This window comes from Trachurus japonicus, chromosome 24 (genome assembly GCF_045865225.1).
Source record: "Trachurus japonicus isolate A0001 chromosome 24, Traja_1.0".
Taxonomy (NCBI): domain Eukaryota; kingdom Metazoa; phylum Chordata; class Actinopteri; order Carangiformes; family Carangidae; genus Trachurus; species Trachurus japonicus.
Genome location: NC_140930.1, coordinates 4,436,771 through 4,456,295, shown reverse-complemented (window position 1 = coordinate 4,456,295; position 19,525 = coordinate 4,436,771). Strand labels below are relative to the sequence as shown.

General features: G+C 41.2%; 1 protein-coding gene across 11 annotated transcripts in view; it reads right to left on the bottom strand.

Moving 5' to 3' along the window:
* Positions 1-563: 563 nt before the first annotated feature.
* The window catches only part of LOC146961183 (unconventional myosin-VI-like), a 141,454-nt gene continuing 122,492 nt past the window's right edge, over positions 564-19,525 (bottom strand). For 2 of the 11 annotated variants that reach the window (XM_085770968.1, XM_085770966.1), the window contains exons 29-32: positions 19,224-19,327; positions 9,994-10,128; positions 4,928-5,146; positions 585-915 (exon numbers count right to left, since the gene is read on the bottom strand). In XM_085770968.1, the coding sequence (XP_085627094.1) occupies positions 716-915; positions 4,928-5,146; positions 9,994-10,128; positions 19,224-19,327 (658 nt within the window). In that variant the 3' untranslated portion in view covers positions 585-715. Of the gene's footprint in view, positions 916-4,927; positions 5,147-8,938; positions 8,966-9,993; positions 10,129-19,223; positions 19,328-19,525 lie in introns of all 11 variants that reach the window. The other 9 variants (XM_085770969.1, XM_085770970.1, XM_085770962.1 and 6 more) reach the window with 9 other exon arrangements.

The window sequence follows — 19,525 nt, the reverse complement described above, 5'->3', positions numbered from 1 at the left end:
AAACCACCGGCTGTGATCATTTAGTTTGATTTTTATCTGCATAGGGTTCACTGCAAAACTCCCACCACCTCTATCACCTCCAACACCGCCACCACCGAGGAACCGAAAACCAGCAAGAACGAAAACTTTACGACAGAAGGAGAAGAACACTGCAAAAACTCAACATCTTTCTAAGAATTTTTGTCTTATTTCGTGTCAAAATGTCTCATTTCTAGTCAAAACTAATCTCTTTCCACTTAAAATAAGACTCATCACCTAAAAATTTACTTGTTTTTAGATCATTTTCACTTGCTTCAAACAAATTTTCACTTGGCATAAGTAGAAAAATCGTTTGTGCTCGTTATAAGGAAGAAAAACTTGCTCCACTATCAGATTTTTCTACTTATTTCAAGTGAAAATCTGCTTGAAAGAAGTAAAAAGTGTATGAAAACAAGCTATTTTTTAACGTAATGAGTCGTATTTTAAGTAGAATGGGATTTGTTTTGACTAGAAATGACATTTGAACTAGAAATAAGACAAATATTCTTGGTAAGATATTTGAGTTTTTGCAGTGAAGAAGGGAAAAAACTAAAAAAGGACAAAAAAAAATTAAAATTTTTGCGGTTTTGCGTGAATTCCCTACAGGTGCCGAGCTGCGTTAGGTAGCTGGTGCGTTCGTCCGTCGTCCCTTTTGTCACCACTTCCACTACCGCCGCCGATCGCCGCGGCGACTCGGTCACTTGAACATGCTCTGCAGCATGGCCGTGGCGTAGGTGGGTCGCGCCTGCCGGTTCTCGATGGCGGAGCGGAGGTACTGGACGCCGCCGCAGCGTTCCCAGATCTCCTCGTACTGCCGGGGGAGGATCTCCGCCCCTCTCTTCCTGGACAGACCCGTCTCCTCCAGGCTCAGCTCGCACATCTCCATGTCGTCCTTCCCTGTGGGTGGAGGGAGGGAGGAAAACACAACACAGCTCGTTATTTATGGTGCCTTCATGTGCTATGGTAATTATGGTAAATACCAAAAGACGACGTGAAAAGTGCACATGAACACCCTCTCATGTGGTATTTTCCACTGGGCAACTCGTAGAGTTTTTTGATGCCCGAGCTGCCGAGATGAAAATAACCTTTGACTTTTTCAACATGGCAGCGAGCAACGCAAGATTGGTTAATGGTAAGCAAGGCAAGCCTTTAGAAAACAGTTAGCAGCTATTCACTTTATGTATGTGTGCGTACAGTAAAAAAAAAAAAAAACACTTTTAAAAAGCTGGCCAAATAGCCAGTGCTAAATCTCCATGAACATTAATATTTACCGTTTAAGTTTTGATAATTCATCTTCTTGCTGTAAGAGATGAACTAATCCAAGATTGTTTTACCCCATAGATATATACATAGATGCCGCACGTGTATATATCTATGGTTTTACCCAAGTAACAAGTCTGAATCTGTGTGTCCACCATCTTTATTTTCTCTGTACAACGTGCTGGTAAATACCAGGTCACAAGTGGAAAATACCATCTGGCATACAGTACTACATACAGTAGCACCTGAAGGCAGCATTAATTTAGCTCCAAAGACAAAGTAGAAACTGGATCATGAGGAATTAGGAGCAGACGACAAACGAGCACAGATGGATTTTTTTTTTTTTTTTTGGTCATTTTGACCTGCAAGCTCAGTTTTTGTTCTGCAGTTTTAATAGAAAGTAGGCTGAGGTACTTTTAGTGCATCCCTGAAGGATTTGCCCCCAATTTAAACTGTAGTATTGCAATCAAGGAAAAACTTGAAAAGGATGCTGGGAAATATCTGACCAACACGGCTCAGGCCGACACGTCGATCAGTTCCTGTAGCTACATGTACCAGTGTTGGGCACGGTTCTTTAAAAAAGTAAAGTTATAGTTAATTGTTACTTTCCCCCAAAAGTAGCTGAGTTACTACATTATAAAAGTAACTAATTACCAGGAAAAGTAACTATTCCTTTACTTTTTTTAAATAAAAAGGAATATTTATAGAGCGAGTTGGTTAATTTCAGAAAAACAGCTTTTTTCCGATCAGTTGATGGACTGAAACAAATGTGTATATAATGTGCACTCTAACGGGTGTATTATTATTTTGTGACTGGACTTCCAGTCAAGAAATGGCGCATATTGCTGTCACGGTAACCCTTTAATTTACAGTTAAAGTTTAATTTACAGGCAGCTAATTACGTGATCATGTCAAGAAAAAGCCAAGAAATGTCAATTAATTGAGTCATAATGTCTAGAAATAGCCTAGAAATAACGATCAATTTCACAGAAATGACGAGAAATATAGCCAACAAATAACAATTGATCGTGTAGAAATGGCCCAGAAATATCGGTCAATATCAAGGACTTGGTGGAGAAAAATTCTGGCCTTTCCCAAAAAATTCAAAGTATGAAAAGCATAATCTTTTGCTTTTATGAAAAACACAACATTACTATGAAATTGACCGTTATTTCTAGGCTATTTCTTGACATTACTACGCAATTTTCCGATACCGAGTCACTGTATTGTCCACTGTATACTGAGGTAGTAGCTCCTCAGTGGATGTTAAATTGTATTTTAATTCTAACATTTGACATGTAGCTACAGTTTCAGATGAAGTTTGGACTCTTCTGTGGAATAAAAACCCAACATCCTGCCCTCAACACACTCTGAACCGTCTGGATTTACATCTGCAGCTGTAAAGGGAATAACGGAGTCGCGGTGTGCGTTAGCCGAGTGCTACACAACACGAGGCGGCTCGTTACCCACAAAACACTTCACTACGGCGACGGGGTGATCCGTCTCACACCGCCGACCCTCGGCCCTCAAGACGACTGTAAACTCTGAGTCCAGAGGTTTCCAGCTCATCATCCACACATCTGCTCAGACAGATGTGTGAAAAACAGAACAACTGTTTCTGTTTCAAACACTCCGAGGTCTCGCAGTTCATTTCAGACCGAACAAACAGCTGGAGGAACAAACAAGTGTTTCCTCCAAACGGCACATTAACTGTAACTGTTCAGAATTAATGTGGCGATAAAAATATTGAATCACTTACTACGATTAAAGGGGAATTTATTTTTCCCCCCACAGAGCATGAGAGTCTCATTTTCTCCTCTTTCTCTTTCTGTCTGCATCACGGCTCTAAATAAATTAACTCCACTTTAACCAACTACACCAGAGCAGCCGCATTTATTATTGTTACTGCATCAGCAGCGATAATAAACACACAGCGACTCTAATAATAAAACAGGATGTGTGTTAGAAAACATTACTACAGTACAGCAGCGTTTCAGTCCAGCAGATTTTTAATTTTTTACCATTTTCATTCCTGAGTGAGATGACGGTCTGTGGTCTAAATCCACAGAAGCACCTGAAGGCAACACGAGAGATGAATGAAGATCATGTTTTAAATTCCCACCTGACGTCGACATGAGCAGCGATGTGTGAACTGATGAACTCTCATCAGCAGCAGCATCGACCTGCTTCATTATTAATCTCATCTGAACTGATCCTACTGTACACGACGTGTTTGTGATGTCATTAACTTCCTGTCTGTCCTGAGCCCTGATTGGTTGGTTGTGTCTCGGATGATTCAGCAGCACTTCATGTTCCTTACAGCAGTGAAAACCACCCGACTGTGCACAACCACCAGAGAGGATGATGAATGACGAAGATAAAGATAAGGATGAAGATGATTCCTGGACATCTATTAAAGGGATAGTTCAACATTTTTGCCATAATCCCTATAGTCATAGCAGTACTAGGTTCATTACCTTTAATAATCGGTGCAAGCTATTTTTAGAACGGCGGAGCAGAGACGCGAGTTGCACGGTACTTGCAAGTTTCCCTCATCAAACTCATCGAATACACAATCCAAATAGTCTTCTTTTTTATTCACCTAGTCTGTGTATGTGTCAATCTGGATGTATTGAAATTTTCTTGGGTTCCAGTACAAGTGGGTGGGGGGCACGGGAAGTTTGTTTGTTTGGACAGGAACTAATCTTGTTTGTTCCATGTGTGAATTGTATTTCTTGTATTTGTTATATTTGAAAAATAAAAAAGACCTTGATCAAAAAAAATACACAATCCAACAACTTCACAACGCTCTGGTGGACAAGTTGTGACCTGCACATTCACCACACTATGAGATAATCATGTGTAATTATGTAACATTACGACACATGAAGCAAATACTCTGAACTACTTGCGCTTCTGAAATCCCTCCGCCCAGCAGACGTGTCTGGAATGTAGTTCCGGCTGCATTTGCCTCTAAAACAACTCTGTCTGGTAACATTACATTATTATTTCATGCCATGGTGAATGTGCAGGTCACAACTTGTCCACACTGCAAAAACTCAAATTCTTTTCAAGAATATTTGTCTTATTTCATGTCAAAATGTCTAATTTCTAGTCAAAACTCATCCCTTTCCACTTAAAATAAGACTCATTACTTAAAAATTAACTTGTTTTTAGATAATTTCCACTTGTTTCAAACACATTTTCACTTGAAATAAGTAGAAAAATCTGCCAGTGAAAGCAAGTTTTTTGTGCTTGTAATAAGGAAGAAAAACTTGCTCCACTATCAGATTTTTCTACTTATTTCAATTGAAAGAAGAGAAAAAGTGTCTAAAAACAAGCTGCGTTTAATATGATGAGTCTTATTTTAAGTAGAATGAGATTTGTTTTGACTAGAAATAAGACAAATATTCTTGGCACAAGAGAGTTGTTGGATTGTGTATTTGATGAGTTTGATGAGGGAAAGGCGAAAATACCGTGTTTGCTGTGCAGAGCTCACGTCTCTACCCCGCCAATCTAAAAACAGCTTGCACCGACAATTAAAGGTAACAAACCTACTGCTATGACTATAGGGATTATGGTGATAGGCGACTTTGCCAAAATCCCTTTAAACCATTGAAGCATCCCTTTAAGATGTGATCCCACTGACCTGCGACCAGCAGGATGGGCTGTTTGTCCGGGTGCAGCTCCATCTGCCGGGCGATCCACGGCCCGTCGAAGTGGGCGTACCACCAGCCCTTCTTCTTGTTGTGAGGGTCTTTGTACTGGTCGCCCGGCCGGATGAACGGGATGCGGAAGTAGCGCTGCTGCCGGTTCATGGCCACCTCGTACTGCCGCGCCGGGATGGGCGGGGCCGGGTTCTGCTGGGCTGTTGATTGGACGGAGAATTTAGAAAAAAAGTTAGTGAGGTGACGAAGTGACGGGAGCAACCAATCAGGAGTCGGCGACCATGTTTACATGCAGCGTCGACTGGTTTCAGCCTGATTCCTGTTTATCAACCTGTGCATTAACGTAGACGAGATAAAAATGGTTCTGTGCTGCGTTCAAGTGATGAAATATAATTAAAAATTCCAGTTTTCTACTTAATAAAAGCAGATTTCTGTCAAACATTTGGAAAATCTGTATTTAAAACACACTATTTAACTTCTTAAACGTACAGTAATCAAGTTTGTTGGCTTCATAACTTCACGGATAAAAACCACAAAGGCGTCAGTGTGTGTTTAGCTGTCCAACGTGCAACAAACCCCCAAAAACACACCAGCAATAAGCAAAACATGCCTCATTCTACAGTGGCCCTGAGGGCTCAAATTACAAATGAGCAAAACAGCAACTTAAAGGAACGTGACGCAAAAATAAAACAAACATGACAGGTCGAAACTGTGACTGACGATGTTTGAAAATGAGCTCATGTAACTTTTAAGTTTTAGTATTTAGCATCAGCATTTAGTGTCGTCTGTAAGAAGCTCATATCTCCAGTTGTACCTGAACCTTACATCAAAAAATAAACATTGTCATCAGTAGTTCTGTGTTTTCTGCACTTGTGTTTTGTTTTCTCTGCATAAACACTGCTTCATCCCCTTTTTCCCGACGTGCAGTGAATGCAGCATCACCCTGGTTTGTCTCCACAACATGCAGCAGACGGACGGACGGACAGAAGCCAGAAGCAGAACCAGTTTTATTTCATGCAAAAACAGCCGAAACTGCAGAAACACTGGAGCACCAGACCTGGGACTGCCCGTGCTGCATTTACAAACTGTAGGAAATCTGGACGCCGGGTTCTACGGTCGTTAATACACAGGTGAAAAAACAGAGAAACCCCTATAGAACGAATCGCCTTGTTGTTTACATTCTACTTCCGGGAGAAAACCAGCACGTAATTTGAATGAGATCAATAGTAACGAACGAGAGTTTAGCTATATATCATATTTTTCACACCCTATCACCGTTTAGACAAATCTGAAATGATTGAAGAAACATTACTATTTCTGTGTGTGTGTTTTGTGTTGCTATGTGTTGTATTTATTCAGTTTGGGGGAATCACGGTGTCTAGAAAGCATCAGTGGCTGCAGCTGACAGGGACAGCTAACGGCGGCAGCTAAGCTAACGGCGGTAGCTAAGCTAACAACAGAACATCAGCTGTTAAAACCCTCCCGTTGTGGGACACGACATGAAACTACTCCAGTTAGCTCAGTCATGTTGTAACTAAGATATCTGCTGGAAATTTTTTTTTTTTTTCATGGACCGTTTATTGAGTCACTGAGTTAAGTTAAACAGGTAGCCCGGTTAATCTATGATAACCATGACTAATTACAAAAATGTGCACACGTAAATAGTAGCCTATGTTTGTCCAATGGGCGGCACGGTGGTGCAGTGGTTAGCACTGTTGCCTCACAGCAAGAGGGTTCTGGGTTTGAACCCGCCGGCCGGCTGGGGCCCTTCTGTGTGGAGTTTGCATGTTCTCCCCGTGCATGCGTGGGTTCTCTCCGGGTACTCCGGCTTCCTCCCACAGACCAAAGACATGCAGGTTAGGTTAATTGGCGACTCTAAATTGCCCATAGGTGTGAATGAGAGTGTGAATGGTTGTCTGTCTATATGTGTTAGCCCTGCGATAGACTGGCGACCTGTCCAGGGTGTACCCCGCCTCTCGCCCAAAAGTCAGCTAGGCTCCAGCTCACCCGTGACCCTAGTGCAGGATAAGCGGTATAGAAAATGAATGAATGAATGAATGAATGTTTGTCCAATCATTGGTTTTATAAACTTTACAAACATCAGATTAGTCTAAAACGGTGATATAGTGACATGAAAAATGAGATAAATATAGCGAAACTCTCGTCCGTCACTATTGTTCTGGTTTTCTACCCGGAAGTAGTTGTAAACAACAAGGCGATTCGTCCTATAAACACGAGCTCAGCAGGTGGTCGTTAACCTGCTGCATGTAAACAGAGCGGTCGCCGCGCTCCGCTGGTCTCAGGTCAGATCAGGTCTGAACAACGAGCCCACTCCCCGCCCGGTCTCTGGTCTCTGAGCGCAGGCAGCGAGTCCTGCTGTTAGAGCTGCAGGAGGAGGAGGAGGAGGAGGAGGAGGAGGAGGGTCAGCGGGGAGGAAGGCAGCGAGTCATGAAGCGTGGCAGGTCTGTGAAGGTGTGTGAAGGTGTGTAACATACAGCGATTCAATCTCTACAGAGCAGAGCAGCGTAAAAAAACTAAAATCAGGATCTACAGATTCTCTACGTGTTGAAGACGCAGCTACGATTCAGTTAACAAGTGTTAAAGCTTCCTCTTCCTCTGGTTTATTTGAGGCGAAAAACACTCGTTAGGTAACGCATCTGTAATATCCAACGGACCAATCAGATGACAGCAACTCACTGCATCTATACATGAAGAAGACGACCGGCTGAAGTTCAAACTGAGCATCACATCGGAGAGGAAAGGTTATTACTAGAGTGACCTTGAACGCAGCACGGCTTCAAACTGTTGATCTACTGGGACTTTAACACACAACCAACCAAAACATAAAACACCTTCTGGATGCCAGAGGTCAAAGGTCAGAGGAGGGAGTGCAGCGCCACATTATGTAATAAAATTCCCTGAACGCAATATGTAATAAACTTTGCTGCATTTGGTAATAAGTTGTTACTTAATGCACCGAATTCTCACAAAAAATGCGGGTGTTGCACTTTTTTTTAATTAAAAAAAAGCAATAATTTGGTGCATTATGTAAAAACTTAATACAAAAAAAGTTTATTACATGTTGCGTTCAAGAATTTTATTACATAATGCGGCGCTACAGGGAGGCAACGTCTCCAAAAACCACTGGTTACAGCCGAGATCTCTGAACAACAGCACGTTGAACTTTGAAGCAAATACTGGACGTGATGTGTTCACTGACTGGACTCGGTCAAACTCCACACGGCCGACACATCTGCAGCAGCTGTGTGATGTTACGTCTTTGTGATGTTGGACCGATGCCACCAAGACGACTTAAGGCGGTTCTGTTCTGTTCTGTTCTGCTCAGTTAAGGTGGACCTAATAAAACCAGTTTAACGTCGGGTCAATGATCCGAGGCTGCTGCGTTCAGGGCCGTTGTGTATTTAAGACCTTCTTTAAGTCTGAGGCGAACGGACCGAAGCGTCTGCTCGCCGCCTCGTTTCCTTCCTGTGATCTGCTTCAGAGGCAACTTTGACGATATCAAACACCAGCCAGGAAAACTGTCCCCCTCTCTGTAGGAGGATCAATAACTTCCACCTTAAGAGCTCGGACGAATCAGCGGCTCTTTATCAAACCGTTACGGCCGCTCACTACAAGAAAACCTGGATCGACAGCTGGTTTGAGCAGAAAATTCATAAAAAAAGACGAAACGACAGCGTAAAAAAAAATCCCTTCCACACACATGTCTCACTGTAGAGGTTGCCATGGTAACCCGTCCATCCTCCCCTCGCTAGGAAGAAAAAAAGAGGAATTTCTCCATCGAGCAACGAGCAGCAACGAAGCAACAGAACTGGATCCCAGTGAAGAGCAGATCTCTACCAGGGGGGAGGAGGAGGAGGAGGTGGGGGGGGGGCAGGTTAGTACGAGGGGAGGGGGGGTGAGGCGGGGGAGGGGCTGTTGGCGTTGCCGTGGCAGCTCTGCGATTAGTAGAGTCACACTGGACGACGACTTACATGCTTTTCTGACGGGAGGTGCAACATCTGAAAGTAAACATGCAGGTTACAGGGCGGAGACGGCAGGAAGTGATGTCACACCGGTGATGATGTCACACCGGTGATGTCACACCGGTGATGATGTCACACCGGTGATGTCACACCGGTGATGTCACACAGGTGATCGAACAAGACAAGACACAGGACAATGAATGAAAACAGAAACACACAGACACAAACACACACACACCTGACAGCGCTGGTTCATTTCACATGACAGACGACGACGGATGAAGAGAAGGAGCAAGAAGATAAACGAATAAATAAATGAATTAATAAATAATAAAGGCTCCTGTCGTCATGACAACTCGACAACTGGAGGCGACAGAGTCTGGAGTCATTTCGAGAAGAAAACAATGTTGTGATTTATTTTTTCTATCTATTTTATTATTATTAATAATAATATTCATATTATTTTAATAAATGCAGTGCAGCATCATCTCATTTCCCTGTCTGAACACACAGAGGTTGATCAGGACCCAGGAAGTTCAGTTTGAGGATCAGATGTTTATATGTGGAGGACTGTAAAAACTTTTTACAACTTATTTCCATCTGGTTTATTTATTTATTTTACTGTAATTTCCCAGCTTGGGCTCAATAAAGTCTATCTATCTATCTATCTATCTATCTATCTATCTATCTATCTATCTATCTATCTATCTATCTATCTATCTATCTATCTAGTGCTTTACATAGGGGAGGTATTTTTATAAGCCTTTCTTGGCTTCTACATCTCCTGCACAATGTTTAATTTTACTATTTTCATTGTTTATGCAGGTTGTATAATGTGCAAATTAAAAAAAACTAAAAAACTAAAACTTTATTGAGTTAAGATCAAGATTTTTTTTGCATCTTCCTCTAATTTTCAGGTTTAAACACAAGAAAACTCGAATCCTCGACCTGCTCCTGTGGAATAACAACTCACACACACAACAACACACACTGTGGGGGTAAAGAACACACATTAACATCTGTATAGTGTAGTGTAGTGCAGTGTGGTTGTAGTGTAGTCGTACCGTAGTCGGTGACGGACTTGGGCGCCCTCTGCTCCGTCTCCGTGGTGTTCCTCTTCTTGTTCTTTGACTTCCAGGCGTGGTAGACCTTCAGCCGGCGGTGGAACTCCTCTCTGCAGGCGGCCAGCAGCTCGATGTCTGCAGGAGGAACACCACAACGAACACAACACGCTCTGTTACATTATTATAGAAACATAACAACAAACCCTGACGACCTCTGACCTCTCATGGTCCCCTGAGGACGAACCAAACACCTTTCACCTGACGCCATCTTTGTTTGACGTGTTGCAGTATTGATAATACCCAATAGAGAATGTGAAGCTGACGTCACGCCGCTTCGCGTTGTGCGACGTCGGCGCCATCTTTGGAGGAACGCAAACGTAAACAGAGAGTGGGGACTGGATTCAAGACCCAGATTTACTCCCTCCACTGACTTATCCAGACATCGTGAACCATCTCGTTTTTGGTATTAGTGCATATTCTACTGTGGCATTTGTTTATTTTATTTATTTATTTATTTAACCTTTATTTTACCAGGCAAATTGCTTGAGATAAAAAAATCTCTTTTACGAGCATGGCCTGGCCAAGAAAGCAGCAACAAGATAATATACACACAAAGAAGTGAGGACGAATATGAGAGAGAGAGAGAGAGAGAGAGAGAGAGAGAGAGAGAGAGAGAGAGAGAGAGAAAAGATGAATGACGTCCAGAGTTCTACAGTCCGGCAGGGATATGGGGGGAAGAGAAGGAGGACGGGAGGGCTGTGTGGTACAAGCGGAGGCTGTACCAGGGGATCCTGAAGGAAGAGAGATTATGTTAAATCAGCCAGGGCAGAACAGAACAATGCACAACAATACACACTAAAAGAACGCTAATCCAGTGATGCTAAAATACTAAACAGTAAAACATTTACACACTCCATGATTTGCCATTAAAAAACAGTAAAGTCTGGTTTTAAAATCGGAAAGGGTGATGAATGCCTGTAGTTTTAGTGTTTTTTGGAGATTGTTCCAGCCAGAGGGAGCAGAGTACATGAATGCCCTCTTCCCAAACTCAGTACGAGTTCTGGGGACAGAGGCAGATAGAAAGTCCAGAGAGCGCAGTCTGTATGATGAGTTTGATGTGAGAGTGAGGTAGGTGCAGAGGTATGAGGGAAGTAGTCCAATAATTGCTTTATAAATGAAGATGTACCAGTGCAGAAGCCTACGTGCAGACAAAGACAGCCAGTCTACTTTAGCATACAGAGTACAATGATGAGTGAGTGACTTACAGCCGGTAATGTATCTTAAAGCACAATGATAAATGGCATCCAGCATATGCAAAGAAGTAGAGCAGGCATTCATGTACAGTACGTCACCATAATCCAACAAAGGAATAAAAGTAGCTGCAACAAGCCTTTTTTTAGAAACAAAAGAAAAACAAGATTTATTTCTGAAATAAAAGCCCAGTCTCACTTTTAGCTTCTTTACCAGGTTTTCAATATGAGGTTTAAAAGACAGATTGTCATCAAGGATGATGCCTAGGTATTTAAAAGTAGAAACAGTCTCAATAAGGGTACCTTGAGAAGTGTATAAAGTAGGACGATAATTAGTTTTGTCTCTAGATTTAGTAAAAATCATCATTTTAGTTTTATCTGCATTAAGCACCAATTTCAAGAACCGGAGTTGGGCTTCTATTTCCTTAAAAGCAGCTTGCAAGTGATCTACAGCCATCAACACAGTGCTTCCAAAACAATAAATCACAGTATCATCGGCATAAAAATGGAAATTTGCATTGTCAACATTTTTCCCCAAATCATTTATATAGATTGTAAAAAGCAGGGGACCGAGCACAGAGCCTTGTGGCACCCCCTTATGGACAGCCAGGGTATCAGAGGAGTAGCCATCAACTTTAACACATTGAGCCCTGTCTGATAGATGGTTAGAAAACCAACTAACAGCAGAATCAGAGAGTCCTATATTAGCTAATCTATGCAGCAAAACATTATGGTCCACAGTATCAAAGGCCTTAGAGAAATCAATAAAAAGGGAAGCACAATGTTGTTTGCTATCCAGGGCCATAAAAATATCATTAACTACTTTCGTAGCAGCAGTGACTGTACTATGTGACTTTCTAAAACCAGATTGATAGCATGATAAAATTTCATTACTACACAAAAAATCCTTCAACTGATCACTTACCAGGTTTTCTAAAATCTTGGCTAAGGGTGACAAATTTGAGATAGGCCTGTAATTATTAAGGCTCGAGGGTTCACCGCCTTTTAAGAGGGGGAGAACGTGAGCCATTTTCCAGGTGTTAGGGATTTTCTTACTAGTTAGAGTTAAGTTAAAAATGTAGGTTAAAGGTTCGGCTATAAAGTCCGCAGCAATTTTTAAAAAATAGACAGCAATGTTATCTGGCCCCGCTGGTTTTTTAAAATCTAATTTTGTAAGGGCTTTATGCACCTCGGCAATAGTGAAAGGCCTAAAGTTGAATTTAGTATCCAAGGGAGTCTCAGCATTACTAAGTGGAGCCTGGGCTGCAGTGGGGGACATAACTTCTTTGTCAAAAAGAAAACCAGATGACACAAAATGCTTATTAAAACAATTGAGCATCTCAGTTTTGTCATAGATAGTGGCCGACTCAGACACAATATAAGTTGGGAGACTAGAGGAGTTCTTTGGAGATAAAGATTTAATAGTCCGCCAGAATTTCTGAGGGTTATTTAAATTTTTGGCTGTTAGAGCAAGATAATAGTTCGATTTGGCCTTCTTAACTAAGGTAGTACATTTATTCCTTAAGCATCTAAAAGTGGTCCAGTGAGCTTCCACATTTGACTTTCTTGCTTTTGCCCAATAATAGTTTCTCTCATGAATTAAACTAGCCAACTCGTCAGAGAACCACGGATTTTCCCTGCCCTTTACCCTATACCTTTTGTAGGGGGCATGTTTATCAATGATTGACATGAGTAAATCGACAAAATAAGACCAGGCTAATTCAACGTCAGGTATTAAGGAGACCCTGCTCCAATCAGCAGCATTTAGATCATATCTGTAACCCTGTTCATTAAAGTGTTTGGTATCACGCTTCGTGATGTAACGAGGTTTAACCTTTGGTATTTTGGTATCCCTGATGGCTGCAATAACACAGTGGTCACTCACGTCATATGGAAATACACTTACAGAGGTATACTTATGAGGATTATTAGTAATGAATAAATCAATCAATGAAGATTTCTCAGGACACTTTGGGTTAGGACGAGTGGGGGAATCAATTAATTGTGTGAAATTCATTGCGTTACAGTAAGATTTAAATTCATCTGAGGCTGGTGATAGCCAGTCCCAGTTCAGATCGCCACAAAGGGCTAACTCATTGTCAGGTAGTTTAGAAAGAATATTAGACAAGGAGGACAAGGTTTCTTTGGCTGCAGAAGGAGGTCTGTAGCACCCAACAACAGTAATATAATTTTTATTCAGCAGCTGTCCCACCATGATTACTTTTAAGCGACTTTGGGGAACTTTTTTTAGGGAGACGAGCAAGTGTTTACATCCGCGATCCTCCAAAGATGGCGCCCAACGTCCCACGGCGTGACGTAACTTCACATTCTCTATACACTATAAAAATGTTTTAAATAAAAGCAGTTACACTACTAACACTGGATAGATGTGATATGATGTCATGATTCTATAAGTTTAACTTTGTATTTTTCACTTCCTGCTCAATTGACCCTTCGCTAAGCCCCTCTCACAAACGGCTATTCACCTTATTCTCCGGGGCAACCATGGAGTCAATGGAACGCTGTGAGATTGTGTTGGAACTTCCGGCGACGACCGGAAGTCGTATAGTACATTAGCGGTAGCTTGATTATTTGAGTCCGTTCTCAGATGTTTCTTGTTGGCAAATCCGGGTTTTTTTTCCCGTTGTCGATTGCAAAAAATGACGAGCATTATAAAGAGGAAGCTACAATCACTGGAAGAAAACGTGTGAGTTTTTATAGCAGTTGAGCATCGACCTCATCTTCTGTCCCAGTGTGTGTGGAGCTCTGTACGACCTGCACCCACCTCCATCTACTCTAGAGTCTGGTTAAAAATAATTAAATAAATCCCTGTGTCCCCGCTGATTTCAGCCAAGGTGAGCAGCTTGTTTGGAGAGTAGGAGCGAATTAAAAAAAAACAAAAAAAAAACGCTATCACAGCCCGAAGCAACATTGTTAATGCACATAAGAGGCTGCTTTTAATTTCTGACAGACATTGCGCTATACTTTTAATTATGAAGCTTTATCCATTTAAACAAAATAAACTAGAGGAACAACTTTCATGTTTAAATTGTGTTTTATAGCCTACTTTTATATATTTTACTGATCGCAATTCAGGCTGGGTGTGCGTATGAAAATATGCTACAGTGTTTCTCTTTTCTTTTCTCTTTTTTGGAGGGGGCGGGGGGTAGTTTAGGTGACAAAGACATTTTTAACTGTGAAAATAGAGATGTATTCAATATTTGCATTTGGGCAATACTGCTGTAGGCGAAACAAGTTTATTCATGGCCACATTTAAGTTACAGTAGTTGAGGGAGGGTTTTATTTCTAAATCCCTCCGTTTATTTCTTTTACACATTAGCGAGCAGGTTCACAGCGTGAACAGCGTGTCCCGACCTGACCAGGCTCTGGACACGGAGCAGAGACCCAGGTCCGATAGTGCAAGGCTCTCTCTGAAGCAGAGGATGAGGCCAGCTTCCCGTCAGTCTTCACAGACAGTCCAGAGTTGAACGAGTTTCTGATCATATAGTTGTCAGTTTGCTCCAGGTGACAGTCGACCCTCACAACAAACCCCCCCCCCCCCCCTCCCTCTCTCAGTAAATAGTTCCGACGTCCATGCTGCAGCTTATATCCAAGTAATATAATAGCCTATATATAAATGAGCTCCTGACGCTCAGCTCAACAGTTGGTAAACAGCAGCGGATCAGCGCGATCTCTCCCTCCGTACTGGTTCTGCCAGCTCCACTTGGATTTCAAAGTAAAAGTCACGCTGTAAATGAGTTAAATTGTGAAACAGCGGCGCTTTTATAGCCGATTTTAGGATTAAACTCTGAATATATGAGCTAAACATCTGTTACCATAAGTTTCCATGGCGATCTAGCTGGGTTGAAAGAGAGAGTACAGGAAAGCCTGGCTTTAGACTCAATAAAAAATATATAATTATAAAATATAACCCACTAAACTCGCTTCGAAGTACACCCCTCAAGTGTTGTCCATGTTGATTTGATTGTCTGTATTGTAATTGTCCCGCAATATACTGCAAATTCAGTCGATTGTTTACATCAGTTTTTACTTCCGCATTTGACCGGAAGTTGTAACACAATCGCGGCCAAACCGGAAGTGGCAAAGTGGGCGGGGCTACATAAGGTGAATTGTCCACTCCAATCCTACGTTAGCAACCGTAACTATGCACAAGAGGCCAGTCAATCAATCTGCTGAAGCGGTGTGTGTAAGTCCAACACTTGATATCCCAAAAGTTTAGAGGCTGATGTTGAATTTTTCTCCTTCTCTGAGCCCAAGACCTGAAGATTTGTGTCATTAGACGTTAATGCAGTGACTAAACCGTCTCCATAGCAACCCAGGCTAACTAACCTTAGCTGTAACGGTAGCTAGCTAATAAGCATTCACCTTTGCTTTAATAACGTAGCTATCCCTATGTTGTTGTGGGGCTTATGTGTTGTGGGGATGGGGGTGTTTTATTTTAAATTAGCTTATTGTCTTAATGTCGACCGATTCACTACAAACTACATTTTATGAGCAGCAACAGCAGCTGAGAGGAGCTAGCTAACTAGCTAACCAGCTAACTAGCTTACCAGCTAACAGTGAGTCATTACGTTTGCTTGTAGAAGGATGTTGTTGTTAATAATAGAAATATGGAATATGGAAGTTTTTGTTTTGTTTTTGACTCCCTGACAAAGCTGTGTAGCCGAAACGCGTAGCAGTCTTTTAACATGACCCAGTCATAGTAATAACAGGCTTTTTAACTGTTCACAGAATGTGCCTTGGATATTTCTTCTTTTTCCTCTAGAACTTTTTTTTTGGTTTGTTTTTTTCCGACTTGAGCTGTGTTATATGGGTGAAACCCTACGTTCACCTCCCAAATGACAGTTGTACTTTTAAAGCTTTTACTTGGGCTTTAGGCGAGGGATCCTCCAGACAGAGACTGTTTTCACTGACTGATACAGCGGTAGAAAAAAAACAAAAAACAGCGTTGAGAGCTGATCACAGTCGCTCAAAACTTGCAGTTTGACAACGTATTATTTCATATAAGTAAGATGACCTAAGTCTTCCTGGGTTGATAGATGAGGGGCTTAGCGAAGGGTCAATTATCCTCTAGTTTTAAGTCACTTCAGCTGCTGAGTTTGCATTTAAAAAATCGACTCAGGTTTGTAGGAAATTAAATTAGAAATTAAACACACAACTGAGTCACTTCACTACATAAGCAGAAGCATCAGTCCAGTCTGTGTCCACTCACACAGAGAATATTTAACAACAATTAAAGCTTAAAGTGATAAATCGACGTATCAATATCATGAGTTGTTCCTCCAAACTCCAGACTGCTCTTAATGTCTTAATACAAATCAATGCAGCACACACACACACACACACACACACACACACACACACACACACTGAGAGACGCAGAGACGATAACACATTCAGATGATTCAGATAAATTACTTTAAAAAGAAAAGGAAGAAAAAAGCCCAGCGCACAGTGAATGCATCATCCAGAGTCTGACTCGGTGCTTAATGGAGGCTGAGAGCTTTAGGTAACGTCAACTCAACAAAAACACTTTGCTCCATTTACAGAGCTGAGCTGAAACCACTGCTGCGTCACAACCTGTCTGACTACAACTGATATTTATCTTCTTTCCCTGTTAATAAATGATATGAGTTAATTATTAATTATTAATTCTAAGAACTCATCCTGTGGTTGTGTGTTTCTATTAAACTTATTCTGAATCTGAAGCCGTGTTTGTTCTCTCCACTGACTTTCAGCTCCACTTATCTTGTTTTATTTCTGTGAACACCGAGCACTTCTGTGGTGTGGGAGTGAATTGTCCGACTCTTGTGTGTGAACCAGACTCATCGTCACGACGACGCAGCTGCATGAGTCTGTTTATTGTTTAAAGCTTTAAAAAAAAACACACAAACAGGACAATATAACAATAACAGGAAGTGTCATGGCTGTGAACTACTTCACCTTTACACTGACATTTAGAAGTGGTGGATGATCTGATGCAGGTGAACTCAGTCAGTTATTGTTGTGATTTATAAATGTTCTTAAAGGGATAGTAACATTTTTTTAAAGTGGGGTTGTATGATCTCCAAATAGCCCTTAAGTACTTTAATTGCAGTAGAAGACTCTCTGCACTCCTCCCGTTAGCAACGCCAGCCCACAGCCCTGCCCAGAGATTTACAACATACAGTGTTGTGAATGGACCCAAAGAAACAGCCTATTTTCGTGGCCTAAAAGAGGTTTTACCTGGAAAAAAAATTCACAGTTCCATTGTTCGCTATAATATAATTTTTTCCAGCCCTTCAAAGTGCAGGAAAAACACAGTTTTTATTTGGACCTAACCAACTGCTGATCGGCGGGTGCTAACCCTGGCCGGAGAGATACGTGAGTTGGTTAGTTAATCCACATTTGATCACAGACATTTGAAATTAATCAGTACACTCAAATTTCTGATCACAACAAAATAAGGTATTGTATACAGCACATAACCCAAAATAGTACAAAATCATTGAACTTAATTTTCCATACTGTAACGAGAAATTATGTTGTTCTTATAAAGTCTTTTAAAGCTGAGTAGAGTACAGCATCATTTAATATTTTCAGGACAATTATTCCAGATGTTAACCCCTCTAACAGAAAGACTTGTGTAGATTTGTGTAGTTTTATCTGTCATAAACAACAGATTACTAATTACGGGGCTTGTTTGTGTCATAGTGCGGCTGAGACGCGATCTAGGACACCGGGTCGCTAGCTGGAAGGTAGAGAGTCTCCATTCTCGATCTCCATCACAATTACTGTTTAATAAATTCATAATTTAAATTTAATAAAAGGTAAAAATCTTGGAATAGTTTCTCATTAAATCAACTTTCTATTGGTTCTGATCTGCGTTGTTGTTGGAAGTAACACTGGGTAGTTTTCTCTAGTTTGTCTCAAGAAGAGAAATGATGAAACATGGTGTTTATTCAGAGCTGATATTAAGACCTAAAGTGTTGCTATGGTTAACTGGACGACTGTTGTAGCTCCAGGAACAAACTCAGGAGGGAAAATAATAATGACCCAAATGTGTCTGACTGTCCAATCTGAACTTTCAGCTTGTTACATCACACAAGTTCGCTAGCGGCTCAGTTGCTAGCAGCTAAAGTGAAGCAGTGAAAACATGGACGACTCTACAGCTCTGGTTGTGTTTTACACTGTTCATTATTGGATATAAAGTTCAGAGTTGATGTTGTATCCTCTTATCGATGGTAAAGAAAAATCTAAATGTTTTTTATCCTCTGGGGAGCAGGAATCAAAATAAACATCAAATAGCACATTAGACCTTGATGTTTTACCACTGTGATCAGTTTTGTACTGAAGGACAAGGGGGTTCATCCTCTAAGGAGCATGAATGTTTTGATATTTGATATTTACAGCAGCTTTTGGATCAACAATAAAGAGTTAATACAGGGTATATACAGGAATCTTGAAGTTAATTCTAATACCTTTTTAAGACTTTTTCAATATCTCGCCGCCACTTCAAGCTGTAACCATTTACATCAGTCACACTTTTAACTTAACAGTTTTAGTTTGTGATAAAGACTATAAACCACTATAACAGAATTCAAAATAGGCTAGAAAAACAATAAATCAAAGGCAAAGTTTATCCAAATAAACCCCCCAAAAACATTGCTCCACTCTAAAAAAAAACAAAATAATAATCTTCTTTTCTTTTTCATACACCAGTTCATCTTTGTTTTTTAAAATGAATAAATTCACACACTTTTACAATGTTTTTTAGGACTCAAACTCGTGGACAGCGAATTCAGAAAAAATACCTTCAAAATTTAAGACTTTATATAAGACTTTTCCCAGAATTGATTTATCACCTTTTAATACTTTTCAAGACCCTGCGGATACGCTGTAATACAAACAGGAAGTGAAACTAAAACTTGATTTCAGCAAGAGCAATCTCAACCATGGCGACGGCCTGCTGACACTCACCACATGAGGTATTGATGGCGTCCCGCAGCTCGGCGTACTTCCACTTGCTCAGCTCGTACTTCTTGGCGCCGGCGGCCGCCTTGGACGCCTGAACCTGTGGACCTCTGAGACAGACAGAGAGGACGGGACAGGAAGTCAGCAACTAGAGAAGAGACACAGCAGCAGCAGCGGCAGCAGCAAGGGCTGATGGGAAGTTGGGCGGGGTCACGCACTCGGTTTTTCCGACTTGGGTCAAGAAAGGATTTGTAAGTTAAGTAATTCATTCATTGGTAGAGAAGAGGCAAAGTGGGCGGAGCTTAGTG